Source organism: Symphalangus syndactylus, chromosome 10 (assembly GCF_028878055.3).
Source record: "Symphalangus syndactylus isolate Jambi chromosome 10, NHGRI_mSymSyn1-v2.1_pri, whole genome shotgun sequence".
Classification (NCBI taxonomy): domain Eukaryota; kingdom Metazoa; phylum Chordata; class Mammalia; order Primates; family Hylobatidae; genus Symphalangus; species Symphalangus syndactylus.
The window spans coordinates 13,142,414-13,159,787 of record NC_072432.2 but is presented as its reverse complement, the minus strand read 5'-3'; the positions used below and the strand labels follow the sequence as shown (position 1 = coordinate 13,159,787).

Genomic DNA, 17,374 nt, shown 5'->3' with positions numbered 1-17,374 from the left:
TGTCTCACAGGCTGGAGTGCAATGATGCGATCTCAGCTCACTGCAACCTCTGCCTCCCAGGTTCAAGTGATTCTCATGCCTCAGCCTCCCAAGTAGCTGTCCCAGCTACTTTACAGGCTGGGATTACAGGCGCCTGGCACCACACCCGGCTAATGTTTGTATTTTTGGTAGAGGCGAGGTTTTGCCATGTTGGCCAGGCTGGTCTCAAATTCCCGACCTCAGGCGATTCACCTGCCTCGGCCTCCCAAAGTGCTGGGATTACAGGTATGAACCACCGCGCCCGGCCTTCTTTTTCTTGACATTGACTTGTTGAAGAGAGGAGGCCAGGCTGTTGTCCTGTAGCATCCCATATATGTTGACTTGTTTCCTCTGGTTGTCTTTTGCCTTCTAACTCGTAGTTTCTGTCAACTGGAAATTATATCTAAAAGCTTTGAGTGGGTTAGATTAAACATTTTGGGGAGAAAGAATACTTTGTAGGTGATCTTGACAGATTAATTTCAGGTTAAACATTTGCAGGGAGGAATATGTTTTTTTTTTTTTTTTTTTTTTTTTTTTTTTGAGACAAGGTCTCAGTCGGTAGCCCAGGCTGGTGTATAGTGGCGTGATCATGGCTCACTGCAACCGTGACCTTCCCAGCTCAAGCAATCCTCCTCCTGCCTCAGCCTCCTAAGTAGCTGGGACCACAGGTGATTGCCACCATGCCTAATTAACTTTCCTATTTGTAGAGAGATAGGGTCTCGCCATGTTGCCCAGGCTGGTCTCAAACTCCTGAACTCAAGCAGTCCTCCTGCCTCAGCCTCCCAAAGTGCTAGGATTACAGGCTGAAGCCACCACGCCCAGCCTATAGTATTCTTTGTAGGTGATCTTATATATCTCATATAGCATCATATAAGGAAGCCAATAATGTTTGGTAGTACTTAAATTGAGTAAAGGTGACAGCTTGTAGATAATATTAGAAAGTAATATTTTCCCCCATGTAACAGCAAGTGAGTATTGGGGTAATACTTAGAAATCATGCCTGTATATCTAGTTTCCCATTAACCTTTTACCTGTGTGTTTTGGCATCCTTGCCTGGGTCAGTTATTTTATTAGGAGTTGCAAAGAGGTTATTTTTCTAATTTTTTTTAACATTTATGATTGGCTGCCATGCTTTTGTATAAATGAGCTTTTGCTCATCAACTAGGGCTATTTGGTTATCCTTAAACTTGTCTTTTTCTTTTTGAGACAGGGTCTTACTCTTGCCCAGACTGGAGTACAGTGGCTCGATCATAGCTCACAGCATCCTCCAACTCCTGGGCTTAAGCAATCCTCCCGCCTCAGCCTCTCAAGTAGCTGGGACTATAGGCACATACCACCCATGCCTGGCTAATTTTAAAAAAATATTTTGTGGAGATGGAGGTCTCATTGTGTTGCTCAGGTTGATCTTGAACTCGGAGGTTCACACAGTCCTCCTGCCTTGGCCTCCCAAAGTGCTGGGATTACAAGCATGAGCCACTGTGTCTGGCCATCCTTAAATGTTATACCGATATGGAATTTTTATGGGAAAGGAGTAAAGGATTAATTCTTTTCTGTAATCTCCTGATACTGGAAGACTGAAAAGAATGAAGGTCAGAGCCAGGGTATCCCCCCAATCTACTCCTGGGTTTCTAGGATTTAGTAACTTTATTGTTTGTTCATTTTATTTTATTTTTTAATTTATGGAAAGCGATACTGTTTTTTTATTTATGAGGCTGATACCAAGTTTCTTTTAAAAATAAATTTAAATAATAACTATGATTCTTATAGGGCACAGATGAGGCAAAAATTGTGTAAGAGGTCCATGATCTAAAGATTTGGAAACTATTTGAAGCAAAATCGACTGGAAATCTGGACGGTGTCAGTGAGATTGATCAGAGGGACTGGATGTGGGTTACTAAGAAGCTGAATAGACTTCCTATTAAATTGAAGGTAGAAAGAGAAGAATGAATCTAGGATGTTGTCTGGTTTCCTGGCTTGGGTGATTGTGCTTCAGATAGAGATGGGGAATACAAGAAAGGCGCATTTTTCATTTCTATCACTAGTGAAGAATGAGGTTCAAATATTAAGGAGAGGTATGCTAAGTGAAAACTTGTATGTTTTTTTCCAAAGGTACAGATGTAATATGTTTAACAAGGTTAATATAATATGCAGCAATGTATTTTGGATAATGAGCTGAAGTAAAGTGAGTGAAAGTAGTTTCTGTGGTGGAAATTCACTAATGACCCATTTTACTCCTTTGAGCACTTGTCTGACACTTTGTATAAAGTAGGTGCTCAATAAGAATTGGTTAACTTAAGTCTGAAAAATGGAATCTCTCTTCTGTTTCTGTGCCTGGTGTGTTTCTTATTAATGTCTGTTTTCTACAGCACTCTTTTGCTGTCTCTTTGATCTCAAGGATTATTCTTTGATTAGCAGAGTTGAAAGTTCAACCCTATAAAAAATTTTTTTGAAAACCTGATAGAGTAGTTATAGCTAGTGATTTGATTATTTTTTAATTTATCATCAAAGAGCAGATTTTTTGGGTGTTAACTAAATACTTCTATTTAGAGCCCATTTTGATGACCTAAATCAGAATTTATTACTTTTACATTTTTTGTAGAATGGCTTTAAGTGTCATTGTATGTCCGAATCTCATCAGAGACAACTATTGCTGGCTTCAGAAAATCCTCAGCAGTTTATGGATTATTTTTCAGAGTAAGTAACTCAAAGAACTCTTTATCTTATAAGCTTTATTCAGTTGAACATTTAATAGATGGTTAATATTTTAAATATTGGAAGTTCTATTATTTCTTATATGTTAACATAACTGTATTCTCTCTATGCTGTTTTTATCTTCTTTTGAAAATCATAGTATAAAACTGTTACAAAATTATTTCTCACAACTTAGTTTTTCCTTTCTTCCACTTCAAATATACAAAACTGTCTTTCATTCTAACACAGTTGTGACAAAGAACACAGGTTCTGCATTCAGACTTCCCAAACTCAAATCCTTCTCCATTTAAAAACTGTATGCCTTTGGATGACCTACTTAAGTTTTTCTGTGGTTTATTCTCCTCATCTCTAAAATGGCACTAAGAAGCCAGGCGAGGTGGCTTACACCTGTAATCCCAGCACTTTGGGAGGCCGAGGTGGGTGGATCACGAGGTCAGGAGTTCAAGACCAGCATGGCCAAGATAACGAAACCCCGTCTCTACTAAAAATACAAAAATTAGCCGGACGTGGTGGTGGGCACCTGTAATCCCAGCTACCCAGGAGGCTGAGGCAGGAGAATTGCTTGAACCCAGGAGGCAGAGGTTGCAGTGAGCCGAGATCACACCATTGCACTCTAGCCTGGGTGACAGAGCAAGACTCCGTCTAAAAAAAAAAAAATTGTCACTAAAAATAGCAACCTCTTCTAAGTGTTGCTGATCCTTCATAGAGTTTATATGAAGGTCAATGAATTAACACTTTATGAGTGCTTAGAAGAGTGCCTATATTCAATTAAGATTAGCTGTTGTTATCATTACCATTAATAAATATCTCTTTGCTTCTTACCATCTCTTTCTTTCCAAACTTCTAGACATTTTAGTCCTAGGACCCCTTTATACTTTTAAAAAATATTGAAGACCCCTAGAACTTCTGTTTATGTGTGTTAGATGTATCAACACATAGAAATCAAAACAAGTTTTTTAAATAATTGGTTTATAAATTATTATTATTGTTATTATTATTATTGAGACAGAGGTTCGCTCTTGTTGCCCAGGCTGGAGTGCAGTGGCACGATCTTGGCTCGCTGCAACCTCTGCCTCCTGGGTTCAAGCGATTCTCCTGCCTTGGCCTCCCAAGTAGCTGGGATTACAGGCATGTGCCACCATGCTCTGCTAATTTTTTATATTTTTAATAGAGAAAGGGTTTTGGCATGTTGGCCATGCTGGTGTTGAACTCCTGACCTCAGGTGATCCACCCACCTCAGCCTCCCAAAGTGCTGGGATTACAGGTGTGAGCCAACACGCCCGGCCTTTTTTTTTTTTTTTTTTTTTTTTTTTAAGACAGGGTCTTGTTTTGTGGCATAGTCATGGCTTACTACAGCCTTGACCTTCTGGGCTCAGGTGATCCTCCTGCTTCAGCCTCCCATGTAGCTGGGAACATAGATGCACACCACCACACCTGGCTAATTTTTTGATTTTTTTTTTTTTTTTTGTCTGTGTGTAGAGACAGGGTCTCACTTTGTTGCCCAGGCTGGTTTCGAACTCCTGGGCTCAAGTGATCCTCCTGTCTCGACCTCCCAAAGTCCTGGGATTACAGGTATGAGCCATTGTACCCAGGCCAGACAAAATTATTTAATGCTTTTCTATTGACTGCACAAAACTCAGCCTCTTTCGCGTGACATTCAAGGGTACTTCAAAAATTAGCCAAACCTTATTTTGGTTTCCCAGCCACATCGTCTCCCTTATTCTACTCTACCCTCACTCTCACTCTCATTTTTATCAGCCATAAATTTTAGTCAAATTAGGCCATTTCTCAGATATGTGAGGCTTTCATGTTTCTGTGCCAGCTGGAAATAGCTTTCTCTTGCAGTTCACCTCTAGGGTTCTACTTATCCTTCACTGCCCACAACAAAATCACCTCTGGGCATCTCCTGTGACTCTTTCAATGATATTTTGTTACATTTCTTTTTCAGTTTAACTTTTGTTATGATTGGTTCTGCTAGATTGTAACCTCCTTGAAGGTTAAGATTCATGTCTTATTCACCTGTGTTTATCTAGCACTTAATACAGTGTACCCAGCTCAGAGGGACATATTAAGTGCCAATTTCACGTGGAATCAGGGCAGTTTTGTTATCATAGATAGACTGGGGTCATTATGCCACCGTCAGTGGCACTAACAGACTTCATGAAGGACCCATTCCAAAGGTATGTGGTAACTGTTTCTACGACTGCTTTACCAAGACAAAAAATTTCAACTCCTGACTGACTTTTAACTTAATCCTTAAAAGCTATAATCTTTTGGAGTTCCTTCCTTGATCAGCTTTTAAAGTTTCATAGCCATATTCATGTAGATGTTTCATATATCATTTGGACATTAAAACTATACTACTGGCTAGATGCAGTGGCTCACGCCTGTAATCCTAGCACCTTGGGAGACCAAGGCAGATGGAGATCACCTGAGGTCACGAGTGAGACCAGCCTGCCCAACATGGTGAAACCCCATTGCTATTAAAAATACAAAAAAAAATTAGCCAGGCTGGTGGCAGACCCCTGTAATCCTGGCTACTTGGGAGGCTGAGGCAAGAGAATCACTTGAACCTGGGAAGTGGTGGTTGCAGTGAGCTGAGATCACGCCATTGCACTCCAGCTTGGGTGACGAGAACGAGACTCCATCTCAAAAAAACAAAAACAAAAACTGTACTACTGCTTAAATTTCAGAAAGATGATGCTATATGTTTGTAGAAATTACCTTAATGCTTTCCTTTCTTTCTTTATTAGGGAATTCCGAAATGACTTTCTAGAACTTCTCAGGAGACGCTTTGGTAAACATTTTAAATATTGTGCAAATAATAACTTTATAAATCGCATAATCTTCTGAGGATCATCAGTGTCGTATTTTGTTCTCAGGCACTAAAAGGGTCCACAACAACATTGTCTACAACGAATACATCAGCCACCGAGAGCACATCCACATGAATGCCACTCAGTGGGAAACTCTGACGGATTTTACTAAGTGGCTGGGCAGAGAAGGTAAGAATGAGATTGTAAAGTTGCTTTTTCTTTCCCATTTCTAATCTCATAGGATGAGATGTTTGGGCTAAGAAAAGAGAAAAAAAGGCCGGGCGCGGTGGCTCACGCTTGTAATCCCAGCACTTTGGGAGGCCGAGGCGGGCGGATCACGAGGTCAGGAGATCGAGACCACAGTGAAACCCCGTCTCTACTAAAAATACAAAAAATTAGCTGGATGTGGTGGCGGGCGCCTATAGTCCCAGCTACTCGGAGAGGCTGAGGCAGGAGAATGGCGTGAACCTGGGAGGTGGAGCTTGCAGTCAGCCGAGACTGCGCCACTGCACTCCAGCCTGGGCGACAGAGCAAGACTCTGTCTCAAAAAAAAAAAAAAAAAAAAAAAAAAAAGAGAAAAAAATTGGGTCATGTTTTGCCTATTCATCGTGTGAGTTGATTCCATTTTGGGAGCATAATTTCTGCCTTAAGTTAATAGAACATCATATAACCATTGGATATTAAATACTTAGATAGAATTGAATAAATACTATGCAAGATAATACAGTTGTCTCTCAGTATCCATGGGGGATTGGGTCCAGGACCCCTTCTGATACCCAAAATTCACAGATACTCAAGTCCCTTATATAAAATAAAATGATGTAGTACTTGCATACAACCTATATACATCCTCCCACATACTTTAAATCATCTCGAGATTTCTTATAATATTTAATACAATGTGAATGGTTTTTATACTCTTGTTAGGGAAAAATGGGAAGGAAAAATGTCTGTACATGTTTAGTACAGATGCAACCATCCTTTTTTTTTTTTTAATATTTCTCACCCACAGTTAGTCGAATCCACATACAGTATCTAAATTTCATTAAATATAAATATGGAAAATCCCATTTGTTGCATGAATTTGTGTATTTGAATGTATTTTAGTGTATTTGGTGTTTTGTTTTGTTTTTGAGACTGAGTCTCGCTCTGTTGCCAGGCTGGAGTGCAGTGGTGCGATCTCAGCTCACTGCAACCTCTGCCTCCCGGGTTCAAGCGATTCTCCTGCCTCAGCCTCCTGAGTAGCTGGGATTACAGGTGTGCGCCACCGCGCCCAGCTAACTTTTGTATTTTTAGTAGAGATGAGGATTCACCGTGTTGGCCATGCTGGTCTTGAGCTCCTGACCTCAAGTGATCCACCTGTGTCGGCCTCCTAAAGTGCTGAGATTACAGGTGTAAGCCACTGCACTCAGCCTGATTTGAGTGTGTTTGAATGAATAAATATGCAGAGATGAAACACATTCATATTTATGTTTTGCTTTGACTGTATGCTAATTTATGGTGGCGGCTGTTTTTTTAAGGCTTGTGCAAAGTGGACGAGACACCAAAAGGCTGGTATATTCAGTACATAGACAGGGACCCAGAAACTATCCGCCGGCAACTGGAACTGGAGAAAAAGAAAAAGCAGGACCTGGATGATGAAGAAAAAACTGCCAAGTTTATTGAAGAACAAGTGAGAAGAGGCCTGGAAGGGAAGGAACAGGTGGGTAAGCAACATCATCCTGAGACGCAATGTCCAAAGGTCTAAAGAAGCGCAGTGGCTTGGTTTTGTTGTTGTTGTTGTGGTGGTGGTGGTTGTTGTTGTTTTTTTGGAGATGGAGTCTCACTCTGTCACCCAGGCTGGAGTGCAGTGGCGCAATCTCAGCTCACTGCAAGCTCCGCCTCCCGGGTTCAAGCAGTTCTCCTGCCTCAGCCTCCTGAGTAGCTGGGACTACAGGCGCCCGCCACCACACCCAGCTAATTTTTGTATTTTTAGTAGAGACAGGGTTTCACCATGTTGGTCAGGCTGGTCTCCAACTCCTGACCTCGTGATCCACCCCCCTCGGCCTCCCAAAGTTACAGGATTACAGGCGTGAGCCACCGCGCCCGGCCAGCTTGTGTTTTTTCAGCATTGAATCAAGTTTCTGTGGGCACTGTTCCTGAACTAAGAGGAGAACCAGCCTGGTGTCAAAAGCACATTTTTGGCGTTGACAAACCTTGGTTTAATTCCTGACTTACTAACTTCGTAATCTTGTATAATTACATTATCTTCCCAAACCTCAATTTCCTTCTATCTAAATAGAGATGCTACCTAATGGGAAGACATATACACATAATTTCAACTGATTATAATTAATTCAGTACTGGAGGTAAATGCAGCATGTGGAAACATAGCGAAGCAATGTTTACTCTCGCCTGGGAGGACAGAGTATTTGAGGGTGGATACAACCCCAGTGCCCAGGAGTCTTGAAGAATCAGGGGGTGCGAGCCAGATGAATGGGGAGGGAGGGAGCTGAGGTATTAGAATAACTAGGTTGAGGCATTTATTTCAACATATATTTATAAATGCCTCCACTGTGCCAAGATTCTTGTAGGCACAGGGAATACTCAGTGAACAAAAGATACAAAAAACTGTTTCCTGTGGCTTTTTTTTTTTTTTTTTTGAGACAGAGTCTTACTCTGTTGCCCAGGCTGGAGTGCAGTGGCACGATTTTAGCTCACTGCAACCCCCGCCTCCTGGGTTCAAGCGATTCTCGTGTCTCAGCCTCCCATGTAGCTGGGACTACAGACACAAGACACCTCGCCGGGCTAATTTTTTGCATTTTTAGTAGAGACGGGGTTTCCCCATGTTGGCCAGGTTGATCTCAAACTCCTGACCTCAGGTGATCCGCCCTCCTCGGCCTCCCAAAATGCTGAGATTACAGGCGTGAGCCACCATGCCCAGCCTCCTGTGGCTTACATTCTGACACTTGTGTGTGAGCAGGCAAATATAGCCTGGTGTGTATGTGAAACTGAGTGTTTTTTTAACTGTTTATTGAGCTCTAACATACATTGATTAAAGTGTATGAGGTGCATTAATCTTATGTGTACAGTTCACTGAACTTTTACAAATATACATGTGTAGAAAGAGTGACAGATAACCTGTGGAACCACCACCCAGATAAAGATATAGAACTTTTCTAGTATCCCAGAGGGTTTCCTCATGCTCATTGCCAATTAATACCCCATCTCCCAGAAGTAACCATTGTTCCAGTATACCACTATTGATTATTCATTAGTTTAGTCTGTTCTTGAACAGACTTAAGAAAAAAAGCTTTTGCTTTTCCTAAAGTTTATTGCCTTATATTTTTGTTACTTCCTGTTTAAGTTGTAATAGAAGTAAAAATATAGGTAAACTTCTGCAGTTTGGTATAGAAAAGCTGCTTTTTGGTATTTAGAATAATTCTCAATTGGATAATATTTGCAAAGCATGTACGTTCTATTTTTTATTTATTTTTTTGAGAGACTGTCTCTCACTGTCACCAGGCTGGAATGCAGTGGCGTGGTTACAGCTCACTGCACCCTTGATCTCTGGTGCTCAAGTGAACCTCTTGCCTCATAGGATTAGCTGGGACTATAGGCGTGCACCACAATGCCTGGATAATTTTTTTTTTTTTTTTGTAGGCATGGGGGTTTTTGCAATGTTGTCCAGGCTGGTCTCGAACTCCTGGCCTCAAACATTCCTCCCGCCTGAGCTCGACTTCCCAAAGTGCTGGGATTATAGGCATGAGCCACCATGCCCGGCCAAAGCATGTAATTTCTTTCTTTTTTTTGATGCAGAGGCTCACTCTGTCCCCCAGGCTGGGGAGTGCAGTGGCATGATCTCAGCTCACTGCAACCTCCGCCTCCCAGGTTCAAGCAATTCTCCTGCCTCAGTGTCCCGAGTAGCTGGGATTACAGGCACCTGCCACCATGCCCGGGTAATTTTTGTATTTTTAGTAGAGACGGGGTTTCACCAGGTTGGCCAGGCTCGTCTCGCTCTTTCACCCAGCCTGGAGTGAATTGACGCGATCTCAGCTCACTGCAACAGTCACCCCCTGGGTTCAGGCGATTCTCCTGGCTCAGCCTCCTGAGTAGCTGGCATTACAGGCGCCCACCATCACACCCGGCTCAATTTTTGTATTTTTAGTAGAGACAGCGTTTCACCATGTTGGCCAGGCTCATCTCGAATGCTTGACCTCAGGTGATCCACCTGCCTTTGCCTCCCAAAATGCTAGGATTACAGGCATCAGCCACCATACTGGGTGAAAAGATGTAATTTCTTTTTCTTTCTTTTTTTTTTTTTTTTTGAGACAGAGTCTCATTCTGTCATCCAGGCTGAAGTGCAGTGGCACGATCTCGGCTCACTGCAACCTCCGCCTCCTGGGTTCATGTGATTCTCCTGCCTCAGCCTCCCGAGTAGCTGGGATTACAGGTGCATACCACCATGCCTGGCTAATTTTTTGTGTATTTTTAGTAGAGACAGGGTTTCACTATGTTGGCCAGACTGGTCTTGAACTCCTGACCTCATGATCCACCTGCCTCGGCCTCCCAAAGTGCTGGGATTACAGGCGTGAGCCACCATGCCTGGCCAAAAGCATGTAATTTCTTAATTGGGATCTTAATCACTTGCGTATTAGAGCTGCCTGGGAACACAGGTAGCAAGTCATAATTTAGGCCTATTGAATGGTGGTAGTAAGTGCACTGTACACCAAAACCTTAAAACTTTCTTTTTTTTAGGAAGTCCCTACTTTTACGGAATTAAGCAGAGAAAATGATGAAGAGAAAGGTAGTTTTATTTTTTTCTTTTCTTTCTTTTTTTAAACATAGATGCTTTTATATTGGCTTTGTTAAAAATGCAACTTGTCAACATATCTGGGAGTAAGACATCTAATCTGTCTGAGTTACATTGTTCTTATTGATTTAATGAAAAGGTAATACTAATGAATTAATTGGATAGGATAGCTGAAGCTACAAGTAACAAAATTGACTACAATTAACTTAAACAATAAGGAAATATCTTGCCATAATAAGAATCTCAGAGGTAAGGTGGTTCTGCATGCTGTATGGACACAGGGTAGCTGCCAACACTCCAGCCATCACATGCAGACTCTGCATTGTCTTGAGGATGGCAGACAGCATCTCTGGATGCTCTTCTAGAATCCTGTTAGGAGCAAGGATACTTTTCCAAGAAGACACTCCTCCCTTCAATAGATTTCCTCTCAAATGTCATTGGCCAGAACTGTGTCACATGTCTACCCAAAAAGCAGTCACTGGGATTATGTTGATTGGCTTAGACAATCAGAATTTACCCCAGAGATGAAAATGGTGTTATGTCCCCTGAGCCACAGGCAAGAGGTGTGGAGACCCAAACAGAATTGAAGTACTGTTCCCCAGGGGAAATGGGGATAGAGTGGGGAAGCGCCCGTGTGGTCCGCCATGGTGACATGGCATGTGAGGTTCCTCCTGTTCTATGGCTGTCAGTCTGGGACGTTTTACAGGAATGTGTGGTCTCTGCTTAGGAACATTTTAGCTCTCATTTATTGAAAATGTCCTGGAGTTCCTCTGTGAACACTTTGTAGTATCTTATCTGAGAAGTTTTATTATGATTTTCCTGAAATGTACATATGGAATAACATTTTTTTCTTCTAGTCACGTTTAATTTGAGTAAAGGAGCATGTAGTTCATCCGGAGCAACATCTTCCAAGTCAAGGTGAGCTGCATCATTCACGGATATCTTAAAACTTTAGGATTTTTGTGAAATGTTGGTTACTGCATTTTGAAGTATTGTGAATAATTTTTTTCTAGTTGTAGTTTTCACCTGTTTTTGGTTTTTTGTTGGTTGCATTGTTTTTTTAGCAATTTTTTTTTTTTAAGAGATGGGGTCTTGCTATGTTGCCCAGGCTGGCCTCGAACTCCTGGGCTCGAGGTGATCTTCCTGCCTCAGCCTCCCAGGTATCAATAGCTGGGATTACAGCCATGCCCTACTGTGCCCAGCTAGCAACTATTCTTTTCCTATTTGCCTGTAATGAGATGATTCTGGTTTTTGAGGAAAGCCTCATTTTGATTATATGTTTCAAATGAATAAACTTTTGGTTCTCCATGAATCCTTCTCCATTTAACGGTTCCTTATTCGTGATATAAAACTGTTTCTTTTCCTGTCTTAGCCCACTTGTCACAGTTTAAAAGTTAGCTGGGTATGTATTTTTCTTTTATTTGCTGCATTGTGAGTTTTCTGAGAACAGAGATTATCAACCTCTCTTCGTAGCCCCCAGTACAGTGTAAATACACCAGGAAACACTCAGTAATCATTGCCCGCCCTTCTAGGTGGTCTAGCACAGGGCAGGGGTCAGCAAACTTTTTCTGTAAGAGCCACATAGTAAATATTTTAGGCTTTTTGGCCAGATGTCTTTGTCACAATAACTGAACTCTGCTGTTGTAGTGAAAAGGCAGCCATGGACAGTGCATGAAGGAACTGAGCGTGGCTGGGTTCCAGTAAATTTATTTACAAAAGCCAGTGGCAGGTGGCAGCTGGCATTTGGCCCTTAGGCTGTTGTTTGCCAAAGCCTGGCATAGCATGTGGTCAGGTAGTTCTACCTACTTTCTACATTATCTTCTCTTGCAATTTTTATGTATTCTTTCACCAAATCTTATATTCACTATTTCTGACATGCACTACATTCAGTTTTGATATGGAGGTTAAAAAAGATAAGACAAGAGAGTCAAGTATCAGTATCTACTGGAATTTACTTTTAAGCCGGGTGATATTTTCTATTTTACTTAGTATTTTACATGTTGTTTTTTTAGATCTAAATTTTTCGGGTTTGTTTATAGGTCATTGTTTATTTACACTATTGAATAAGTGGCTAGGAGTATGGAAGGAGATAGATAGGCTGAATCAGCAATATAGATCAGCTTTAAAATGATTTGCCAGATGTCTTAACTTTGGTCAAAATAATATTTCAAAATTAACACCTACATTAGATATCATCAAGAAGTTGGTTATTTGGGTTCTACATCTGGGTACATTCCGGAAGAATTGTCTAACATTGGCATGATATGACCTGGAAGATCGGCTTAAATATAACACACATGCCTTATACTTTTAGAACTTTATGCATTTCTGTCTGTTCTTTTGAAGTATGTGTTATTCCTAGATGTAGATGGATGTTAAAATTGGTTCCAGTGTTCCCCAAATTGACCTCCCTTGTATTAGTTTTCCATGGTCGCTGTAACAGATTACCACAAACTGGGTGGCTTAAAACAACAGAAATATGTTATCTTTCTGGAGGTCAGATCTGAATCAGTATCGCTGGATTGAAATCAAGGAGCCTGCTGGCTGTGCTCTGGGGAAGAATCTGAGCTCTGGGGAAGAATCTGTCCCTTGCCTTTTCCAGCTCTGTTGGCCGCCGGCATTACTTGGCTCATGGTTGCATCTCTACAGTATTTAAGATGAGCATCTTCAAATGTCTCTTTGCCCCATCCTCACATCACCTTTTCCTCCAGGTGTCAAATCTCCCTCCGCCTTGCTCTTACAAGAAAAGGGATGATTATAGTTAGGGTCCACCCTGATAGTCCAGGCCAAGCTCCTCATCTCGAGATCTTTAACTTAATCTCATTTGCAAAGATTCTTTTCTTAGGTAACATAACACTGATAGGTTTCAGGGATAAGGACCTGATATTTTTGGGGGTCTATTCAGCCTTCTGTACCCCTATGCCAAACCTTGATATTAGTAAAAATATTAGTTTTATTTGACCAATTTTGATAATTTATTTAATAAGTTATCTATGTTAATATGTTGTGACTTGAGTCCATGAATAAGGAATAATATGTGTATAAGTATGTAAATAGTGTCACAGGTAATACAACTGAAAGACATCTAAAACTTTTTTTCTCTGAGATTACGGTACATAATATAGTTTGGGATTCATTCTCCTGTGGATTTATATCTCTTACATATCTAAAACCTAGAAAAACTAAATGATGTAAAGTGGACATTTTAGGCTATGTTGAGGCACGAAAATGAGCCCCCTTATTGCTTGAAAAAGTTTACTTGATTTTCATTTCCGTTTCTCCTTTGGGCTTCTTTATCTCCTTTAAGAAGGGCTAGAATTCACCCTAGTTACTGAAAGCAAAAATGAGGGCTGTTCAAGGAGCCTTACTTTCCATTTTCATTCTGCTCATATTCATATCTTGCCTTGATTTTATTTTAACTCTGCCTTACCCCTGTCTCAGTCTCTCACCCTTCTAATGGAATCTTGATATTGCCAGCAAAAGGACCTTTCTAAACTTCAGCTCTTACCATGTCACTCATTTATTAACATCTCTTGGTTTCAGCATCTCTAAGATGACCTCGAAATTTTTTACATACTATTAAGTGACTTTTGTGATCCTGTGTGTCTCCTGCCATTTGCTCTCAGCTGTGCTCATTGATTTGTGCTTTCTTAAATGAGCCTGGGGTCTCGTCCTTTCTTGCCTTTACATCTGCTGTTCCGCTTCCTGGAATGCCCTTTACATCTGTTTTCCCACTTCACCCTGGGCTCTTCTGGTCATCTTTTTCCCCATTATTAACACATTCTAAGCATTTAATGATGCAGTGGCGTGATCTCGGCTGACCATAACCTCTGCCTTCCAAGTTCAAGCGATTCTCCTGCCTCGGCCTCCCAAGTAGCTGGGAGTACAGGCATGCACCACCATGCTCGGCTAATTTTTTTGTATTTTTAGGAGAAACTGGGTTTCACCATGTTGGTCAGGCTGGTCTCAAACTCCTGACCTCAAATGATCCACCTGTCTCAGCCTCCCAAAGTGCTGGGATTTCAGGCATGAGCCACTGCGCCCGGCCCAGCTGAGTTTTAAGAAGAGTAAATAATAGCCTTAAATAAACTCAAGTGTCTAAGCTGAGATTAATACCAAAATACTGAAATAATTTATAGATGTATTAATATTTGGACACTCACTGTTGAGAACCTCTGAGGTATCATGGAGATTGGTAGAGGAGTCAGAAGGCAGAAAAATAAGCAAATATTTTTTTATAAGTGGAGAAAAATCTTTAGAAAATAATAGATTAACAAGCATTTCCAACAGATTACGATAGGAAATAGGTAGTTTGTGAACATGAGACGAGGAAGTGGTGATCACTCAAGCCAAAATAACCACCTAATCCTAACTCCTCTTTTACTAGGGTTATTAGTGCCTATTTTGTAGACATATTGTGGTTGATTATGATCTGAATTATCCCTGGATCCCTAGTTCAAAGTACACTTAAATCTAAAGAACATTTAAGTAGCACGTTGAGGAGCTTATCTTTACATGGATTTGGCCTGTTCAAAACCCATGTCCATTATTTATAGTTTTCACACCCTGGGTAATGCATTCAGTAATAGAATCAGAGTTTAAATATATGTTCAGTGGGTTGAATTACAGGTCAAAACCCAGTGAGTAAAATTTTGCAAAGGTAAATGGAAAGCCTGACAGGTAAAGAAAAACAACCCCCATGAAAACAGTGACAGAGTCCTTACCTACAATTCTCCATAGAGAAAAGAAGTAGGGGTTTTAGTTGACTTCAAGCTTAAAGTAACCCAGCAGTTCATCAATCTAATGCTACCTTTAAATGCATTTTTTAAAGTCCAAATAAAGGAAAATAATAAAAATGTTGTATTCTCTACTATCATGTATTTTTTTCTTGGTTAGCTCCATGGTAGCTTTGTGTAAATATTTATGCTTTGCTTCATCTTTTGTAAATATGACACATTAAATGATTAGATGGGTAAAAGTCATTTGATCAGCAAATATTAATGGAGCATCTATTTAATGTCAGTTACAAGATAGTTACTGCTACTTTGCAGGAAAAAATAGATGGTTCCTCCGTACTACAAGAGAGGAGTCGTACATACAAATGATTATCATACAAGGTGTAATGTGATGCATGCTACAAGGCGCTGTGGCAGTTCAAAACACTGCAAGATCCAAGAACCCTCATGAAGAATGGACCTTAAAGAATTTTAACAAATGGAGATAAAAGGAGAGATTATTTTAGGTATAAAACAAGGCATGTGCAAATTTTCAGAGGCTGAAAGCATAGGGCATGGCTCAGTCAATAGCAAATTGTTCTTAGTGGCTGGTGTACATAGTAAGTCAGGGATGGTGACTAGAATGGTATTCTGGGGCCATTGGTGACAGTTGTATATTGGCAGTAAAGAATTTAGAATTTACACTGTCAGCCGGGCACAGTGGCTCATGCCTGTAATCTCAGCACTTTGGGAGGCCAAGGCAGGTGGATCACCTGAGGTCAAGAGTTCAAGACCAGCCTGGCCAACATTGTGAAACCCCATCTCTACTAAAAATACAAAAATTAGCCCAGCGTGGTGGCAGGTGCCTGTAATCCCAGCTACTTGGGAGGCTGAGGCACGAGAATCGCTTGAACCTGGGACGCGGAGGTTGCAATGAGCCAAGATCGCGCCACTGCACTCCAGCCAGGGCGACGGAGTGAGACTCCATCTCAAAAAAAAGGATTTCCACTGTTAACTCTGGGCAGTCGGGAGCAATGAAAAACTTTTAAGTAACACGTTGAGAACTTTGCTTTACAAAACCAGAACTAAGAGTAACGTGCTAGACTTAAACCGGTCATTTGAAAATATGTCATTTAATTCTTGCATTTGAGTTAGGAGTTGGGTCATGTTATTATCTTCATTTATAGATGAAGATTTGAGGCTTAGGAAAGTGAACTACTCCAGGTCCTAATAGAAGTAGCCTCAAACCCTGATCTGCTCAACACCAAAGCCTAAGCTGCCTACCATCATTCTGCTATACAGAGTATAGTAGCACTGACCGAAGGAGTGAGGAGAAGGTACAGAGAGTTAAAGACAGCACGAGTTAAATGCTCACACAGTGCTGATAGGTACAGACAGTTAAAGACAGCACGGGTTAAATGCTCACACAGTGCTGATAGGTACAGACAGTTAAAGACAGCACGGGTTAAATGCTCACACAGTGCTGATAGGTACAGAGAGTTAAAGACAGCACGGGTTAAATGCTCACACAGTGCTGATAGGTACAGAGAGTTAAAGACAGCACGGGTTAAATGCTCACACAGTGCTGATAGGTACAGAGAGTTAAAGACAGCATGGGTTAAATGCTTACACAGTGCTGATAGGTACAGAGAGTTAAAGACAGCATGGGTTAAATGCTCACACAGTGCTGATAGGTACAGAGAGTTAAAGACAGCATGGGTTAAATGCTCACACAGTGCTGATAGGTACAGAGAGTTAAAGACAGCACGGGTTAAATGCTCACACAGTGCTGATACTTCTGTAAGAGATGTGGACAGGTACTCCATGGTTTTCACTAATCTCCTGTAAATTAATATGTCACACATTGATTCTATATTGTGAATTTTGCACATCGTAAAGCATTGGTTTATGTATGGTTCTTGGTAACAAGCATGGTTCTCCTGTTCATCAGTACTCTGGGACCGAGTGCACTGAAGACGATAGGAAGTTCAGCATCAGTGAAACGAAAAGAATCTTCCCAGAGCTCAGCTCAGTCTAAAGAAAAGAAGAAAAAGAAATCTGCACTGGATGAAATAATGGAGGTACAGTTTATGGACTGCATGTGGACACCTTAGAACCCAAGGAAAATTAAATCATTTCACCATTTATTAGATTAATAGAAAATTAGGAAAATTATCATGTACAGACTAGGGAATAGTGACCTAGCTACATACAGTTCCCGAACTGGAGTTGGAGCCCCTCTAAATAGGTTTATTTATTTATTTATTTTTTATTTTTTTGAGATGGAGTCTCGCTCTGTTGCCCAGGCTAGAGTGCAGTGG

The 17,374-nt window shown here is 41.0% G+C and overlaps 1 protein-coding gene across 5 annotated transcripts in view; it reads left to right on the top strand.

Annotated features, from left to right (window-relative positions):
• The window catches only part of KIN (Kin17 DNA and RNA binding protein), a 32,720-nt gene that overhangs the window by 2,213 nt on the left and 13,133 nt on the right, over positions 1–17,374 (top strand). For 4 of the 5 annotated variants that reach the window (XM_055296473.2, XM_055296472.2, XM_063610057.1 and 1 more), the window contains exons 2-8: positions 2,618–2,712; positions 5,484–5,527; positions 5,613–5,735; positions 7,067–7,248; positions 10,284–10,332; positions 11,196–11,256; positions 17,005–17,134. In XM_055296473.2, the coding sequence (XP_055152448.2) occupies positions 2,618–2,712; positions 5,484–5,527; positions 5,613–5,735; positions 7,067–7,248; positions 10,284–10,332; positions 11,196–11,256; positions 17,005–17,134 (684 nt within the window). Of the gene's footprint in view, positions 1–2,617; positions 2,713–5,483; positions 5,528–5,612; positions 5,736–7,066; positions 7,253–10,283; positions 10,333–11,195; positions 11,257–17,004; positions 17,135–17,374 lie in introns of all 5 variants that reach the window. The other variant, XM_055296474.2, reaches the window with a different exon arrangement.